Source organism: Lepidochelys kempii, chromosome 1, assembly GCF_965140285.1.
Source record: "Lepidochelys kempii isolate rLepKem1 chromosome 1, rLepKem1.hap1, whole genome shotgun sequence".
Lineage (NCBI taxonomy): Eukaryota > Metazoa > Chordata > Testudines > Cheloniidae > Lepidochelys > Lepidochelys kempii.
The window spans coordinates 298,192,447-298,211,613 of NC_136380.1; the positions used below are offsets into that span (position 1 = coordinate 298,192,447).

At 40.8% G+C, this 19,167-nt stretch overlaps 1 protein-coding gene across 2 annotated transcripts; it reads left to right on the forward strand.

Moving 5' to 3' along the window:
* Positions 1-14: 14 nt before the first annotated feature.
* On the forward strand, positions 15-18,022 carry ZCRB1 (zinc finger CCHC-type and RNA binding motif containing 1). 2 transcript variants are annotated; one of them, XM_073328032.2, is made up of 8 exons: positions 15-172; positions 8,854-8,941; positions 9,138-9,166; positions 11,852-11,963; positions 12,049-12,156; positions 14,931-15,043; positions 15,148-15,223; positions 16,609-18,022. In XM_073328032.2, the coding sequence occupies exons 2-8, from the start codon at positions 8,858-8,860 to the stop codon at positions 16,738-16,740; spliced, it is 654 nt and encodes a 217-aa protein (XP_073184133.2). In that variant the 5' UTR covers positions 15-172; positions 8,854-8,857; the 3' UTR covers positions 16,741-18,022. The 2 variants fall into 2 exon arrangements, with proteins under 2 accessions (XP_073184133.2, XP_073184134.2); XM_073328033.2 differs by lacking the exon at positions 8,854-8,941.
* The last annotated feature ends 1,145 nt before the right edge of the window (positions 18,023-19,167 follow it).

Genomic DNA, 19,167 nt, shown 5'->3' on the forward strand with positions numbered 1-19,167 from the left:
GCTCGCCGTTATTGGTTGCAGAATGTGTTTATTTCGTGCGTTCCCGGAAGGGCGCCGCAGGAGGAGCGGGGACGATGAGCCCGCTCTCAGCGCGCCCGGCGAAAGGAGGAAACGGCTAGGAGTAATGTCTTCCCACCCCGCCTGAGCCGCTTCACCGGCAGCTCCGCGTGAGGTGGGTGCGGGGGTTCCGCGCGAATCCCGCCCCGGGCTGGCGGCGGCGTTTTGGTTTGCCCTCGTCTGGCGGAGATGGGGGGGTGGGGCTGCGTCTCACTCCTACCCTCTCCAAGGGACTTGAATGACTCCCCCCGCCCCCAACCCGTCCCCGAGGGGCCAGAGCCGAGGTCCCAGCCCTGCTGATCAGAGCTCCTATTGCCAGTGACTTCCAAGGGAACCAGATCGGGCCCCGGGGTTGTAGCGCTGTAACGGTGTAGCCCCGAGCGGTACAGCCTTGCGTTATATCAGCATAACGACGCTTTAGATCGGTGTAGCTAGGAAGGGGAACAAGCAATATTAGTATAACTCTGTACTGGTGTAACTGTGTCCATGCTGAGGCTCTTACTGGTATGGCTAATTTACTTTGGTTAGGGATTTGGGTTTCCTTATTGAAATAATCACATTGGTAAAACAGTCAAGTCCTAAGGGCCTTGAGCCAGGATAGCAGTTCATTTAAAGGCAAGAACTACAACGTTATGGGTTAGGGTAGGAACTATTCATGCAGCATGTGAGTTTCTGAGAGGGTTGTAAAGACTAGAGGATGTTTGATTTATAGTTCAGACACAGAAAGAAACCCCCTACATCAGGGATGTATCTGCAGTAGGGAAATGGTGAACTTGTAATTCATTTCCTCTGTTGATAGAAGCTGTAGTGCAGAGAGAACTATGATGCTTTTACCACCCTCAGAGTTAGCCCTTCCCAGAGTGTGGTTAATGACACTGTGGTAACCTGAGTCCCATCTGCTATAGTCTCCACTGTGGTAACCTGAGACCCATCTGCTAGAGCTGAGTCCATGGGTAACTTAGGGTTCCTGGCTGTGAATTGCAAGCAGATATAGACATCTCCCTATCGTCTGGATTTAGGCACCTGAGTGTGAGGGGGACAGAGCGTAGGATACTTAACTCAGGCTTTGCAGATCCCAGTCTTGTTCCAGAGATTTTCTGGGTGCCTTCTAGTTAGGCATTGCAACACCTAAAAGTCCCTTTGTGTATCCGGGCATTAGATGCTTTGTGCCTGAGTTCCCCATCTTTAAAATGGAGATAATAGCATTTTCCTATCTCACATGGATGTTATGAGGATAAATACATTTAAAGACTGTGAGTTGCTCAGATGTTGTTATGGTAATGGGGACCATATAAGTATCTTAGATAGATATGTGTAAATAACTACATCAGGTGCAGAGAGACAAGGTGGGTGAGGTAATATCTTTTATTGGACCAACTTCTGTTGGTGAGAGAGACAACTAACTCAGTTTCCCAGATCTGAAGAGAGCTCTGTAAGCTCAAAAGCTTCTCTCTCTCACCGACAGAAGTTGGTCCAATAAAAGATATTACCTCACCCACCTTCTCTCTCTAATATCCTGGGACCAACGTGGCTAAAACAACACTGGATACATCAGGTGCAACATTCCAGGTTCCAGTTTTGATGATTTGGCAGAGATCCAAGCTATGGCTGAATACATTCTCATGGTATACTGTAGACGCACCTGCCAACATCGGGGATGCACTTCCACAAAGGGGCTTTGATACAAGCCCGTCACAAGTACACTGGGGGAAGATGGCATCAGCAGGGCATTTGCAGCTGAGAGTAGAACAGGTGCTTTAACCCTGGTGCTGAGCCCTGTTATTTACTCATGTTGCTCAAAAGCAAGAGCAAACAATTGTCCCAAAGACTACCTCGTCCCACTGGGATGAGACGGAGATGCAATAATGCAAACCTTTTCCTGATCTACCAGTACTGGCTTCACACTATGCAACTTGAGCCGTTGAGTCTTGCTTGATAACTTCCTTCACCTCAGTTAGCTAAGCACAACTGCTGCCCTGCATCTTCACTGCCTGTGTTAGCCATCATTTTCAGGGTTCTCATTGGACATGTCCACCTTGCATAATGTCCAAAGCGATGTTTTGGACCAGCCTTCATCGCTGATGGCATAGTTCCAACGAGCAATCCCCTACTTCAGATGTTACACCCCTCCACCATCATGGGGTACAGGTCAGACTCTGTGGGGAGCTCAATGATAAGCGCACCCATAATCAGCTGAAGCGAAAGTTCAATGCCCTGGCATTTCACGATCATGAGGCATATTATAGCCAAGTGGTGGATGATGATGAACTTGGCTTAGCCAGGGAGACTTAAAGCCAGCATTCCATACAATCCACAATCTCAGCCGTCAAGAGTTAGTTGTGAATGTCATCTTGAACCACAGCCAAGGCCATCCATGTAAAATAGGTGACGATATCCTCTCACACTGGCTTGAACGTTATTACAGCGCCCTGAACCACCCTCCAGATGCTGCTTGCTCAGAGCTGGATGATTTGGCAGCCACTGTGATTTAAGACCCAGACACTTGTACTGACTCACCAACATTGGATGAAGTGAAATGTGCCATCTGCAAACTGAAAAACAGATGCACAGCCAGTGCTGATGGCATTCCCCCAGAGCTGCTAAAATGCACTATTGACCCAGTAGCAGAATTATTTCTGGCCATCTTTCACCTGGTGTGGAGAACTGAAACCTTGCCAACTGCCTTGGAAGGACAATATTGTGATCTCACTTTATAAGGGCAAGGGACTGTGCACTGAATGTAAGAGCTACATGCTGATCACCTTTTTGTCTGTGCCAGGGAAGGTGTTTGCACAAGTTCTGCTGGCACATTTGGAGCCCCTGCTACATCAGAAATGTTGCCCCTAACTGTTAGGCTTTATGAGGAACAGGTTCACATTAGATGCTGTTTTGGCCCTCTGCTTGTTGTCAGAGATACATCACGAGTTCAAGAATCCCTTGCACGTGCTGTATGTCGATCTTAAGGCTGCATTTGATTCAGCTGACCGAATCACACTATGGAAGGCCTTAAAGGGCAGAGGTGCCCTAACCACTCTGCTGGACTTGATTAGCGAGCTGCATAAAGGAACCGCTGCTCATATACATCTTGGGAATTAGATATTGGCATCTTTTAAATCAGTATCTGGTGTCAGACAGGGCTGTTCCCTGGCCCTGCACACTTGTCAGGCAATGAATTTCATAATGCAGTGTTCCATCAAATCCGTAGCCATTAAGACAGGTGATCTTTCACTCTTAGACAGTAGTGGGCAACCTGCATCCCACAGGCTGCAAGACAATTTTGTTTACATTGACCATCTGCAGGCATGGCCACCTGCAGCTCCCATTGGCCAGGAACGGTGAACCACAGCCTCTGGGAGCTGCAGGTGGCCATGCCTGCGGACGGTCAATGTAAACAAACTGTCTCGCAGCCCACCATAATATTCTATGATTCAGCATATTAACCTGATGGGCCACAGGTTTCCCACCACTGCTCTTAGATCTTGACTATGCAGAGGATGCTGTTCTTCTAGTACAGAGCCCTGTCAGGTTTCGCAAGGCACTCCAGCAAATGGAGGAGGCATTGGCTAAGGATGGCCTCCATGTTAAGTGGTCAAAGACAAATCTGCAAAATCTAGGGTCAAATCCACCCACAACCCTACTCTCTTTGAATAATGACTGTTGAAGCACTTTCTAGCTTTTGCTATTTGGGTTCTATACTCATCAGTTCCTCCAGCTCTCACATGGAGATTCTCCTCTGGATGGGCACTGCAGTGTCTGTCCTGGGTCATTTACAACAAATATGGAATCAACATCATCTCAGCACAACAACCAAGTTCAGGATCTGTTTGAACTGTTTCCTCACCATACGGTTGCGAAACATGGACACTATGCTGCTCAGACTGGGCAAAGCTGGGGGCTTTGCCAATGTTGTATATTTGGCGTAAAGTGGAATGGCTTTATCTGTAATGCAAATGTTTATGGTTGCTCCAATCTACAGACTCCTGGGGCCATTGTCTGCAGATGGTGTCTTACACTTTTCTGACATGTTGCGAGAATGCCACTCGACATTCCAATGAATGCCACTCGACATTCCAATGAATGCCACTCGACATTCCAATGAATGCCACTCGACATTCCAATGAATGCTAGGATAAAATTCCACTAACCGAGGAATGGAGGCAGCCCAGAGGCAGACCCCCTATTATGTGGGTGCATCAAGTCTGTTCCGACATTAGACTCTCGGCCCATCAAGCTCTTGTGACTGCACAGGAACGGACCAAATGGCGTACGATCACTGCTGCCGATGGTTTGGCTAAGCATTGAAGAAGAAGATATACTGGGTGCAGACAGATCCAGAAGGCAGGATGGTTGATGGTATCACAAAGCAAATAAAATACAGAAGGGGAATCAAGGCATAAGAACTCGTATCCAAAATTGGTTGGCCTGAACATAGATTAGTTCAGCAGTGAATGTGGGTTGTTTAAACTGGTCATAGGCCAAGTGTAAAAAAGTTAGGTTGTGACTCAACAAATCGGTCAGAATCTTGACCTTATTATTCTGCATCTCAGTAAGGCTTTATCCCTAACTTGAAAAAGTCAAACTTATACTGAAAGACATTTTCAAATTTTGCTTCTAAGTCACAAAAGGTAATAGCAAATTCAAGCTTTTGCAGATACCTTGGAGGCATCCATGAACTATTTTGGTGGTATCTACAGTGTATCCTGGGACAGAGTACTGAACTCAGTGAATTAAATTTAGAGTTTGGCTGTCACCCATTTGAAGTATATTGCAAAAAACTGAGTTAGGCCTAATATTAAGGAGATCAGCTATAGGCACATTTGTGTGCACATTGTATTTCAAAATTGACTCCACTGGTGGAAGTCTCTGTCTTTTAGAAGGGCCTCTTCTAATTTGAGGTTTTGCAAAAACTAGAAGGTGCAATCCTGGAAGGCACAGTAATGAAAGACAATCCTGTCCCTGATGTCCAAAAGCTAATCCTTCAGGGATGAGAAATATGAAAGGGTTGATGTCACAGAGTGATTGGCTGTTTAAGGAAGTTGGGCTTAGCCCCACCTGTGACTAATCATCAGTCTCCCAGCTCAGGCTGAGACAAGTGTTCAGATGATAACTTGATCATCACCTGCTCCTCATAAAAGCCAGCAGGTAGCTCAGTTGAGCTTGAGAGCTGCAGGGAACAGGTAGGTTCTTGGAGGAGAAAAAGACTAGTTCATGTGATTCTCCGGCAGATAGACTGCAGAGTGTTATCTTGAAAGGAGTAGATTAACACCTGCAGAAGACCCCAGGTCACTGGGAAAGGATGTGATTGATATGTTGAACTTGTGTTAAATAGTTTTATTATGAAAAAATAAAACTGACTACTTGAAGAAAAAAAGAGATTGGAGTCCTAATCAAAATCTAGGCTAGTCGTCTTCTGTATGAGAGGGTTTAAACTGCTAGCCAGGTGGACATAAACCATAATAATACTTGGGTGTTAAAATTTTTACTTAGCTTTGAAATAAATTTGAATATTAGCTCTGACTGTCTTAGTGTGGTGGTGGGAGTGGCATTTTAGTTTTTAGTAAAGCAAGAACAAAACTAACCATATAAGCCCAAATGAACCAGGCACACTTGAAACAAGAGGAAAAACCCCAAAGGCCCTGGCACACTCGTCCTAAACAGCAGAAGGCTGAGAAATACCTTTGGACAGCAACAAAATTTAATGAACTTGAAAAAGTGAGAACAGAACCCAAAATCAGGGACAGCTGAGTTTTGTTGGATGGCTATGTTTGAAGTCCTAGCTGCCTGTAGACAAGACATATGAAAAAGATTTTCTAGCTTGCTATTGCTAAAAATATTGTGTTCTATAACATGCAGTTGCTGTCCTTCGTGTGAAATGGATAACAATTGCCTATGAATAATTAGTACACTAAGACAAGAAAAAAGTAAAATACATAGATTGTTGCACAGGTTCTGCACCCCGAGCTTGCCAAGTGGTTGTCGCCCAATCAAGCTGTCTAATGTTTGTCAGCCTGCAGACCATTGTTCTGCTCACTAAAATGAGACCTGCTGGGAGGAGTCACAAGTTGTAGGAGAGTTTAGCTTATCGTTTTCTCTCCATCCATGGAACAAACTTTACACATTCTTCTCCCTGCCCCCCATATGGCAGAGATACATAATGCAAAATCAGGATAGCTTTTAACATTTCCTTTGAATACACCACTTTGTGTCTGGATAACCACATCTTATGGCCATCTATTTGGAAGGCATGGTGCCAGGTCAGATTGGTTAGTCTGGACTTAGGACATTTAATGCCAGGCAACAAAGAAGTATAGGATTATGTGGGCAGCCTACATAGCACCACAAGTAACATCTATCCTTCATTGTGAACCTCTTCTGTGTTTTTATTTGCATAACCTTTGTCACCTCATATACTTGTGCCAAAAGAAATACAGTCCCTATACAGGGAAGGGAAGGAAAGGAAAACTCAAAGCTCAGTCAGTAGCTGCCACCCATACAGGTTGCATTGCAGCAAGCACGTAGGAAATGAAGGGAAAAGCACTTGGGAAATCAATGTGTTATAGGAATTTACTCTCCACAAGTTGTTGAAGCAGAGTGCTAGAAAATATCCATTAAAAAGAAAAGGAGTACTTGTGGCACCTTAGAGACTAACCAATTTATTAGAGCATAAGCTTTCGTGAGCTACAGCTCACTTCATCGGATACAGACTAACATGGCTGCTACTCTGAAACCAGAAAATATCCAGGGTTTGATTATGGTGTGGCAATAGTCATTCCTTAGTTAAGGGTGAAACTAGCCCCCCTTTATAAATCTGTATTTATTTTTTAAGATGTTCTCCTGGCAACATCTGCAAAAAGAAACCAATCTCCCTTAAATATCACTAATTGTATAGATAGTACAGGGTAGATATTTGCTGGGAAATTCTGAGGGAAAAATCAGAAACAGTACGTTTTTCAAAATTTGTCATTGATTTTTTTAAATTTTTTCTCCATAAATCTTTTTGACTTGTATTTCATTGACCTACAAACTCCATTTTTTTAAATTGTCCTGGGGAAGTCATTGATTTATAATAAATGCTACAGTAAGGTAGACAAGAAAGGAATTAACTGGAGTTTCATTAGAGAAGGCTTATGGCACAGGAAGGCTGGGAGAGGAGGGCCTGAGGCAGGCATGCCAAATCCACCAAAGAAAAAAAATGCAGAAATTGGACTCGTATTTGGCTTAATTGGCTTGTGAGTTGTTTGTCGGCTAGTTTTTGGTTTGTTACTTTTAACTTGTTTGTTTGTTTTTTTATAGGCTCCTGACGGGGGGGGGGGGGGAACGATAAGCAGGAGCAAGGAGGGGAGAGAGTCGGGCTGCACAGTGGGCTCACCACAGTCCCAGACTGTATGCCAGGGGGGATCTAATCACATAGAGTGTTAAGGTTCTTAGGGATTGGCTTGTTTTGGCCTTGTTTTGAAATGGGATTAGCTTGATTTTTGTCTTATTGTGAAAGTTGGGGTGCTTATTTACCGTGTGAAAGTTGGCAACTATGGCCTGAGGGGAACAGGGAAGTGTTCTCCCTCTCTCTCTCTCTTCTTCCTCCCCCTCCCCCCGCCAGCCAAAGAAGCAAGGAGGAACTAGGAAACTGTCCATCTATCTTGCTCTAGTGTTTAAAGGACACTTTGTTAATTAAGGACAGTTTGCCATTTTGGTATTCTTTATTTACTATTTTGTTCTGGATTTTGAATCAAGCCAAGACTGTACAAAAATGAGCCAGAAACAAGAAATGTTCTATGCAGAGTTGTGTGCCCCTTAAATGTCAGGATGGAGTGATTTGGTTGGGTTTTTTTCCCCCTTTTCCTGTTCCCTCCAACTACAACCTGGCCCACGCTCACACAGAGAGCTGTTTCCACATGTGCATATGCAGTTTTAAAAATAATTTATATTTTATAAACAACATAAAAATATAAATATGGTTGAGGGCAGAGAGAGAGGGAAAGGAATGGTAGAAGTGGTGATTGACCAAGAGAGATGGGACAGGACTGGGTTGCAAGAAGCTGTGCTACCTAGTCTCCTACCTCCAGAGCCTCCTGTGTGGAGAAGGGAGTGTATGTAGGAGAGATGCAGATCCCTAAAGAAAGGGGGGAAAGGAAAATACTGAGTTCCAGGGAGATGTAGATGCAGGTATATAGGAGTGTCAGTTACAAGGAGGTGAAAGAAAAGCATAACTGTTTGTTTGGTACTATAAATAACTGTGCTAATTTTTAAAGTTAATGAATTAATAATTGGGAAAAAAACCAATAAGGTATTGGCTTGAAGAGATTTGTTGTTTATCTTATCAGTATGGATTTCTAATGTTGAACTCGGTTGACCTACATTTTGCATCCAGAGAGGCAAATCATCCAGTCCTTATTCAAACAATACTTTTATTAACTTCAGGACATGACCAAAATGTCTAATGATAAATGGAATAGTACCTGTTTTGTTTTAGCATGAAAGCTGAATTTATTTCACAAGTCATTCAAGGTTCATTTTAGTAATGCATAGCTTGTGCCAACTTTACTGAGTTTGTCCTGTCCTAGCTAATTTGTAAGTCATGAGCAGTAATACTGTTTTGATTTTTCCTTTACACTGTGGAACATGAAAGTGAACATTGATTTAATGTAAAACTGTGTAGGGAAATCGAAGCCACATTACTACCCACAGTTTTAACATATGACTGTCCAATATATATTTGGAACAGCTCATCTTTTTATTTTAAATTGAGATCACTTTATTGAACACAACTAGTTAATTTCTCTCTCTCTCCATTCCCAGAAAAATGAGTGGTGGGTTAGCACCAAGTAAAAGCACAGTTTATGTGTCCAACTTGCCCTTCTCTCTGACCAACAATGACTTATACAGGGTAAGCACATCTACTTGTAAAAGAAGTTTCATTATTTAGATTAATATAAATAATTATGTAGTTAATATAAATGCATTACGTAAAACGTATCATCTGTGCCATGTATATTTTAAACATTTGTGAACTGTGTCATTTTGTTACAGTGTTTGATTTAACAACAGACTGCTAAACCTATATGTTACGCTCTTTGTTTCAGATTTTTTCCAAGTATGGGAAAGTTGTTAAGTAAGTATAAACATGGTCTGGCATGTTGTTTTTCTTCAAGTTTGTGTCCAATGTTTAGTGCTTTTTCTTCCTCTATGTACTTTATGCACTTAAAATTTATTTTAAGAATGAAGTAGGGAACTGTATTGTGTATTTTTCCATATTTAATACAGGGTAAGTTTAATTGCCCTCTTGTAACAGTTGGGAGTTTCTTGCAGTCACACTCATGATATAAGTATACATCAGAGACTGATAGTGCTCTGAAAGTCAATTCTCTGGAGCAAGCAGGATATTGTTATGTACTAGGATGCTTCTCACTGAAGTGCTTTAAATAAGACTTTTCTTTTACTAACCTTTCTCCTCACAAGTGTGGACATAAGACAATGCATTGTACAGTACATGCATCCATAAAGTATGAATGGTAGAAACAAATGCTGCAGTAAGTTGTGAGATACTGGATCTTGAAAATCACATCACTCTGATTGCTATAAATTCTCACTCCTTTCTCTTCTCCGTCACCAAATTTCCAGCCTGTCATGATTTTTTGCAGCACTTGCAATATCTCAAGAATTCTTAGAGCTAGAACCAATACTATCAAAAAGCTTGGAATTGTGCTTTCAAATGACAGAGTAACAGCTTGTAAAAAAGTAGCTGCTCAAAGCATTTTAGAGGTGAAGTGTTTGGGGGTGTGGAAAATCAGGATAAGAATAACAACATGAGTTCAGGGTCCAATATTTTACCACATGTCGTGGCTAGAAACACACTATAGGACTTTAGACATTTTAAAAATGAATAGACACTTCTCAGTACTAGCCCTGGGCCAGTGATCAGGCATTTAAAAATGAGATTGATCTCACTAGGATCATAGCAAAATGCAGCCAGCTGGTATTAGCTCTTAGTCTCGAAATAGACTCTGAGGCATTGAAGAAAGAGAGTTGTAGCTTCAAGTCTCCAGCCCCTTCTCAGGAAGATAAACTTACCAATACTTTAAAATGTAAACCATAATAAAATATATTTTCAGTATACCTTCACAATCAGTAGGAAATGCCCATCAAACCACAGGCAGTAGAAAAAATAACTTCTAATTTATTAGAAGTTAGTGGGAAACCTTAACTGGGTATGCTTAGTATAAAAAGGAGCCCGTTTCTTTCTTTCTCAAAATGGAGGCTCCTGCTTCATCTCAGGACATAAGGAAATACTGAACTGTCTCTCTTTGTCACTTGAAGATTATAAAGTCCCAAGCAGCCCTTTTTCCTTAGGAAAAAAATTAGAAAAATTAAAGGGGTGAAAATGGTACAGACTGAACCAGGGACAAAATAAGTAAGAAGCCCAGTGGAGCATGCGTTGGCTGCTTCTCCTATTTGTATCTTTCTGATCAACACCAAAATGACTGATCTGACACGTGGGGGCCTTAAGTTGGAAGCTCACCATTCAGAAATGGGTTCCACAAACTGTTAAGCCCAGATAGTAATTAGTCTTCAAGCTTTATTATTCAATGTGATTCAATTCACTCTTTATAATGCAATTTTTTAATACCACAAGAGTGCTTTTCTTTGTCCGGCCCTGTCAGAGAAAATCTGTGTGCTTTTTATATCTGCTATTAGAAGCACATCCACATTTTATCTGTACCTCTCCTTAAAAAGTGTGTGTGTGTTTTGCTGCTCACAGCTATGTTCCCTCTAAGCTGCACGGCTGCCCAAGAGTCAATCAAGTGCCGTACACATCTGGCAACGTGTGTTCAAGTGCCCCTCCCCCACTGCTCTGCAGCTGCATTGCTCCTGCCCTCTGCCTTGGAACCCCTGGCCAGCTGCGCCTGGAACCCTCCTGCTTCCTGTGCAGAGCGAAGGGGAGGGGAGGGCAGGGCACTGATGTCAGGGCGTCCTCCTCCCCCCTGCCCATGTACCCCATCTCCACAGAATGTGGGATGGGGGACAAGGCTCAGGAGCAGGACAGCTGCTGCGATCTGAACGAGCTTTCTGGTGAGGGCCTGTCTGCTTAAAGAGACAGCTCACGGTCTATCATACACTTCCCCAGCAGCCAGCACACAGACACTGTCTCTGTGTCTCACACATACAAGTATGTGTACACACAAACACAGACACACACACACTCTGTCTCTGAATCACATTCACTGTCACACATGCACACGCAGTCTCAGTCAGTCTCTCTCTCTTTCTCTCACAGACACACACACACACTCTGTCTCTCTCTCACACACACATCCCAACACGTACTTGTGGTGGTGGTGTTGTTACTTCTTGGTACTTCCTGCAATGCACATATATTTTCTGTAATTTTATTCTTTCAAAGTGCTGTTGTTTAAATTTTTTCACTGGTCTATGCATTTCATAATTTTATTTCTCTCTTATGCCTAAATTTAATTTTTTGAGTAGTGAGTTCTCAAATGCCTAACCTGTCCTAGCTGGAGTAATTATCCCTCTGGTAACTTTTTAAAAAATATATATTATATCTAGGTTTTTTTGTTTCTATTGGTGGTGCACATCTGCACATTATCTCAATATTGGTGCAAATAACAAAATTCATTCTGCACATGGATGGAAAAAATTACAGGGAACATTGGCTCACTGTGTAACTAACAATTATATTTAATATAAAGCTGAGACTTGTGGGTATTTATAAGTAATGAAAAATGGCTTGATAAGATTTTTCCCCTATTGGGTAACTTTGTTATATGTTTATTTTCAGAGTTACTATTATGAAGGACAAAGACACCAGGAAGAGTAAAGGAGTTGCATTTATTTTGTTTTTGGATAAAGAATCGGCACAAAACTGTTCTCGGGCGCTTAACAACAAACAAGTAAGCTACAGAAAAATGCCATAGCAAAATAGGGAGAGTTCAGATTTCTCAAATATGGACTCAGGTTTTTTTCCTTTTGGTTTAGTTATTTGGAAGAGTGATAAAAGCAAGTATTGCTATTGACAATGGAAGAGCAGCAGAATTCATCCGTAGACGTAACTACTTCGATAAATCTAAATGTTATGAATGTGGGGTGAGTAAATTACATGATGGATCTAATATAAATGTTTCCATCTTTGTTCTTGGTTTATGTTGTCACTAGTGTTGCCCCACATATATCACATCATTCCCTGTGGTAGCATCATGAAGCTCACATCTACATTTTCTCCACTTCAGCAATGATTCTAGCCTGGACTTCTCTGGGTATTTGAGCCTTCCAGAAATATAACTACCTGGTAACTATAAACATATGTGCTGATGTGCAATCAGCACTGTAATATTATAATCAATACATCTAATGCTGCATTACAAACAAAAGTATCTATTTTTTGTTTCATAACAACTGTGCTTTCTTCTACACCTCTGAAACTTCTTGATGCATTTGGAGAGGAGAAATGTAAATTATACAAACCAGCCTGTGTAGCCTTTATTTTAAACTGAATTAATTGATAGTTCTGTGGTAAATTACAGTGAGACCAGCTCCTGATGCTACAGTTTAAAGATAAATAGGGTGGAGATTTGGAGGCTCTAAGAACACACAAAGAATGAAGACAGTAACCACAAACACCTTACAAGTAAAAATTATAAGATTTACACAGTCTGAGAGAGAACATGCACTGGGCCAATGCCATATCCATACTCACGTACCCAAAGATTCCATAGAGTAGGGTAGATCTCTCAACAGATGGTCATCGAGACAGGGGTGGTTCCTGCTCGGGTCGTCCCAATGAAGTCTTCATTGGGTCTTCCCTTGGGGTCTTCCCAGCCGTACCCAACCAGAGAACCTCTTTTATATTGTTGTCCTGACCACACCTAACACTTTATGCATATGCATAAAGGTTTCAACTCTCTTTTCTTTATCTGTATTTCCACATACCATGAATATTGGGGTGCCCTGTTTTTCATAGGTTGTCTTACTTCATCTTTTTCTCATTAGCATCTATACACAATGTTTCCTGCAGTCAAAGCAGGACATCCCATGATGTTATAATCAGGCATCTATACAGCTACATTATAACATATTGCCCGTAACATCACTTATTGGCCCATTCTTTCCAGCCATCTTGTAACCTTACTGGCATAGGGTTATGTCAAGGTTCCTTCCCACTCTGAACGCTAGGGTACAGATGTGGGGACCTGCATGAAAAACCTCCGAAGCTTATCTTTACCAGCTTAAGTCAAAACTTCCCCAAGGTACAAAATATTCCACCCTTTGTCCTTGGATTGGCCGCTACCACCACCAAACAAATACTGGTTACTGGGGAAGAGCTGTTTGGAAACGTCTTTCCCCCAAAAATACTTCCCAAAATCTTGCACTCCACTTCCTGGACAAGGTTTGGTAAAAAGCCTCACCAGTTTGCCTAGGTGACTACAGACCCAGACCCTTGGATCTTAAGAACAATGCACAATCCTCCCAACACTTGCACCCCCTCTTTCCTGGGAAATGTTGAATAAAAAGCCTCACCAATTTGCATAGGTGACTACAGACCCAAACCCTTGGATCTGAGAACAATGAAAAAGCATTCAGTTTTCTTACAAGAAGACTTTTAATAGAAATAGAAGTAAAGAAATCACCTCTGTAAAATCAGGATGGTAGATACCTTACAGGGTGATTAGATTCAAAACATAGAGAACCCCTCTAGGCAAAACCTTAAGTTACAAAAAAGATACACAGACAGAAATAGTTACTCTATTCAGCACAATTCTTTTCTCAGCCATTTAAAGAAATCATAATCTAACACATACCTAGCTAGATTACTTACTAAAAGTTCTAAGACTCCATTCCTGGTCTATCCCCGGCAGAAACAGCATATAGACAGACAGAGACCCTTTGTTTCTCTCCCTCCTCCCAGCTTTTGAAAGTATCTTGTCTCCTCATTGGTCATTTTGGTCAGGTGCCAGCGAGGTTACCTTTAGCTTCTTAACCCTTTACAGGTGAGAGGAGCTTTCCCCTGGCCAGGAGGGATTTCAAAGGGGTTTACCCTTCCCTTTATATTTATGACAGGTTATTCTTAGGTTACTCACTCATGTCAAGCATTCAGAAGCCTACAGCCTAGTATGGTTAAGCTAAACTCTTACAGGCCTCAGCCTGTAGGCTTTGCATTCGAGCCATGCTTTACTTATGTACCTCCTAAATACTCATCAAGCATATACTTTTATAATTCTACAATTTTAAATCTATTTAGCACACTGATTATGTATGAAATAGCCTATGAGTTGACCATAACATCAAATAACACAATGATAAATGGATGATAAAATTAACTAATTGGATACAAGCATGTGAGGGAGAGGATAATTTTTTTTATGTATAACACCTATTTTCTATGGATTTAATTACATCTAAGTACTTCAGATTAAGCTAAGATTTTAAAAACTGAGTTTTGGATCATATTAATAATAGTTAATTAAATACCCATTCTTACCATCTGAAAACCAGAAATGTCATTGCTATCATGATTCTCTGAGCTCAGATACGGAGTACCATGTATGATCTTGAGTGTAGGTTACTCGTAAAAGCTGAATACACTAGCAACAGCCAAATAAAAATTTGTTGTTTTTCTTTATAGTTGATTTCGAAGCATAACTTGTGGCTAGCGTACAATATCACTGCTAACTTTTCCCATTTCCAGGGTGAATCTGCAAGGAAGAATTTATTTTATTTGCATTCTACATACCAGTGCAAAATTCCTCTTCTTTTATTAAAACTGCTGCCATTTTGAACTGTTTAATGTTAATTTTCCTAAGGATATACTTAATGCCATGTTTTTAATTGCTTCTATTTACCTATGTTTCTTTTTCTCTAAGGAAACAGGACACTTAAGTTATGCTTGTCCTAAAAATATGCTAGGAGAGCGTGAGCCTCCAAAAAAGAAAGAAAAGAAGAAAAGGAAGAAAATAGTTGAACAGGAAGAACAACTGTATGGGCACCTACATTTAAATATCAACACTCTTTACTCTTATTGTACTGTCTTTTTAGAATGAAGTGCATCTATTTTATATTTTTACTTTTTATACTATTTAGTGAGGAAGAGGAAGAAAGTGAAGATGAGGGTGAAGATCCTGCCCTGGATAGCCTCAGCCAGGCCATAGCTTTTCAGGTACTAAATTGAATTACGCTATGTATCTTTGTTTCTAAATAATTTTTAAAGCAACTTCAAATAAAAATTACAAGCATCTAGACTATACTACACAGCAAAGAACTCTGTATCTATACTGCAACCCTCCTTTCTGTGGTATTCTGGAAAGTCATCCTCACCATTTTCTAATCTGTCCAAAACATGGTGAACATTGTCTTTTTTAATGCTGCAACCATGTCTAGCCCTTCCTAAAATCACTCCACTAGTTTGCTGTTGCCACCCATGTCAGATCCAGACTCCTCATTCTTACCTTCAAGGTTCTTCACAACTTTAGCTATCTCGACGTAGTCACTTCTGCTCCCCCAGCCACTCTTGACTCCAGACATCATATTTGCTTAGCTCAATCTGGATGCCTCTTAAGAAGCCCTTTTTCAAGACTCCCTTATCAGTGTAACTTTATAGGATTTTAAAAAAATCTAATCCATCATGAGGCACATACTAGATTCGCAGACTTTTTTTATTTAAGTTTATTCTGCTGTGAGGTTTAGTTCCATTATAGAGCCTGCATTGAAATTTGGATCTGTGTTCAGATTAAAAAATTCAGACACAAGTTCAGGGAGGTTCAGCCCTGTAATTATTAATTATTATTACGGTAATTCATAGATCTTAAGACCAGAAGTGATCATTAGATCATCTAGTCTGAAGTACATAAAATCCGCACCCGCCACCCACCTCCTCAAAAAAGCCCTTCACTAATGGAAAATAGCAGTCGAGAATGTAAACACCAAAGAGTCAGTAAATACTTCAGTACCCATGTGAGGTATGTATAATAATTGGGATGAGGGACTAGTCCCGCTAAAATCAGAACCAGCAAAACCTTCAGCCTTTACTTGAACAAAAGAACCTTTATTTTGGGAATGGACTGGTTTGTTCGTTCTTTCAGTGACAAAATCTCAGTTCCTTCTTGTTTCCAAGGCTTCTCTACTAATGTCAACCTACAATACAAAGTATACTTGGCTTCAAAGTTCGCATGTTCTAGGGTTTTCAACGTGTACTAGTCTTAAGGGTCATCTATGTTTGCAAGTAGGTCAGTTCCTTACAGTGGTTGTTGGCAGTGGGTCTTCCTGCAGTGGTGCTGAAGACTGTTTACCCACTAGCATACAAGGGACAACATTGTTTTCAGTGTCATTTCAGAATTCATTCTGCCTTAGGTAATCAGTCCATTTAAGAATGCTAATGAACCCTAAAATATTTTTATTTAATTGTTATTCCAAAAGAGTCTAATGCAACTACTACTTGGTGTAATATTTAACGTGTGTGTATTACTGCATTTAATGGATTGCATAGTACCTATTACTTTTTATCAAAATAATAGCTATATTTTCCATTTTTAAATTGCATTGTAGCAAGCCAAAATTGAAGAAGAGCAGCAAAGATGGAAACAGACTGCAGGGGAACCTTCAACGTCTGACGATTCGAGAAGACCACGGATTAAAAAAAGTGCATATTTCAGTGATGAGGAAGAATTTAGCGACTGATTTATATATACATATATATGAGAGAGAGAGTGTACATTTGTACAGTATTACAGAGCTGTCTGGAATATAGCTTTGTTTTAGAGCTAAATAAAGTTGCTGCTAAAACTTCTGCTATTATAAATTAAACAAAAATACTAATTTCTAATAATATTTCTAATACAATGTCTGATTTCAGATATCATGTTTCTGAATTTTTAATTTTGGTTTAGCATCCTGAGTTAGACCGGGATCCTTCGGCATGTAACACTGAGGCGTTAATGTGAAATTTCAGCCCTGGGTAGAGGCTTGTGCACCACTTACGTTCTGTTAAGGCCTATCTGCAAGTGGAGCTTCAGTGATGTATAGGCCTTGCTTTGGTCCCTCCTCATGGGGCTGAATTTCACCCTTAGTGACCATTATTCTAAAGTGTAGGGTGTTGTAATAGGATAACTGCAAAATAGAATCTAAATTGCCAACTGCTATGTTATAACTTTAGTCAGTGTTTGTGAAACAATTTAGCAAGTTGCTGTTATTCAAGAGGAACATTAAAAGGCTTTATTCTGTTTTTGTTCTGGATCTATGTACAGCTTTAGTAATTAATTATTCCATGTCATAAACCTATCACTGAAAATACAAACTTTCTGGGAATCACAAAAGTTAAGTGAGATGTGGTGTTTATGAATGTTTACTGAAAATCTCCATGACCATTTTTTTAAGATTGCTGGAAATTTTATTGGTGTTGCATTAGAGGAATACATGTATTTTTAATGAATATGCTTTCTTTTTTAAATAAATATTTGAAGACTCTCAGTGGGATGAGGGCTTGCTGCTGCACTGTTGTTCAAGTGTAGAGACATAGTATGACTTAATTACTAATTGTTTACAATGTCAGATCAAGGCTAGGTGACAGTACATGTGTTTCATGCTGGCAGTTCTCTATCTTGGTATTTATATTGTCCTCATCATTATGATCCCAGAATGCTAATAATATATAGTGCTTTTTTTAGAGCTTTATGTTCAAAGCACTTTACAAACACTATAACTTTTACAATGTAACTGGGAGGGAGGTAAGTATTATCCCCAATTTACAGATGTGGAAACTGAATAGAGAGAGCAAGTCCTTTGCCAAAGGCTACAAAGCAAGCCAGTGACAGAGCTTGAATTAGAAATCGGGACTTCTGTCTTGCTGCTGTAATTTCTTCAGACTACATTGCCTTGAAGGTATTTCATTAGTGAAAATTCTTCCCAGTTTAGTATGATGTCACTGCACTATGTATACTTTCTAATAAATATACAGACCAAATTGATTGGCACCTTTTTAAGAATCAAAACATACTGGCTCATAAAGTGTACTGAGGGTTCAGCAAGCTTGTTTTGTCACACAGCCCTAGTGACTTTTGCAGTAAGCTTGTACACTCACATGTGATCTCCCTTCCCCGTTCAGTTGATGACTTTGGATTCAGACACTTAGTTGAAATGTACCTGCAGGAGATGATCAATCTGGAAAGAATTTCTGTCTGTCTGTCCACACACATCAGCTGCCCCTTCAACATCACCAGGATTTCAGTCATCCATTTTTAACAGTTTTGCAAAAGTATAGCTTTCATTCTTACGTGCCTGGAGAAGAGACCAACTGACCAGTGCGGCTCCTGCTATGCCTGAGGACTGTCCCCGACAAACTGGAAGAAGAGAACTCTTTAGAAGGCTGCAGAAGACAAATATGGACCTCCCTGGGCAGAGATCCTTCTTTAAATTTTCAATCTTAAATTTTAATTAAAGCTCAAATATGTATTTTTAACTATCTCTTTTCTGGTGCTATTTTGGATTGCCTTAAGAGATAAAGTAATAAGTTTGCTGGCTTCCCCTCTTCCCACCTGCACAAAGGTTTAGAAAATGGCAGTGACAGGAGAAAGTAAAAGAGGAAATCATAGAATCATAGAATATCAGGGTTGGAAGGGACCTCAGGAGGTCACCTAGTCCAACCCCCTGCTCAAAGCAGGACCAATCCAAAACTAAATCATCCCAGGCAGGGTTTTCTCAAGCCTGATCTTGAAAACTTTAAAGGAAGGAAAGTCCACCACCTCCCTAGGTAACACATTCCAGTGCTTCACCACCCTCCTAGTGAAAAAGGTTTTCCTAATATCCAACCTAAACCTCCCCAACTGCAATTTGAGACCATTACTCCTCGTTCTGTCATCTGCTACCGCTGAGAACAGTCTAGATCCATCCTCTTTGGAACCCCCTTTCAGGTAGTTGAAAGCAGCTATCAAATCCCCCCTCATTCTTCTCTTCCGTAGACTAAACAATCCCAGTTTTCCTCAGCCTCTCCTCATAAGTCATGTGTTCCAGGCCCCTAATCATTTTTGTTGCCCTTCGCTGGATTCTTTCCAATTTTTCCACATCCTTCTTGTAGTATGGGGCCCAAAACTCGACACAGTACTCCAGATG

Excerpts from the sequence above, each read along its gene's own strand:
- ZCRB1 (XM_073328032.2), top strand. The coding sequence starts at position 8,858 with ATGAGTGGTGGGTTAGCACCAAGTAAAAGCACAGTTTATGTGTCCAAC. Across the intron at positions 9,167-11,851 it reads AAGTATGGGAAAGTTGTTAA|AGTTACTATTATGAAGGACA; the intron begins GTAAGTATAAAC and ends GTTTATTTTCAG. Across the intron at positions 12,157-14,930 it reads CTAAATGTTATGAATGTGGG|GAAACAGGACACTTAAGTTA; the intron begins GTGAGTAAATTA and ends TTTTTCTCTAAG.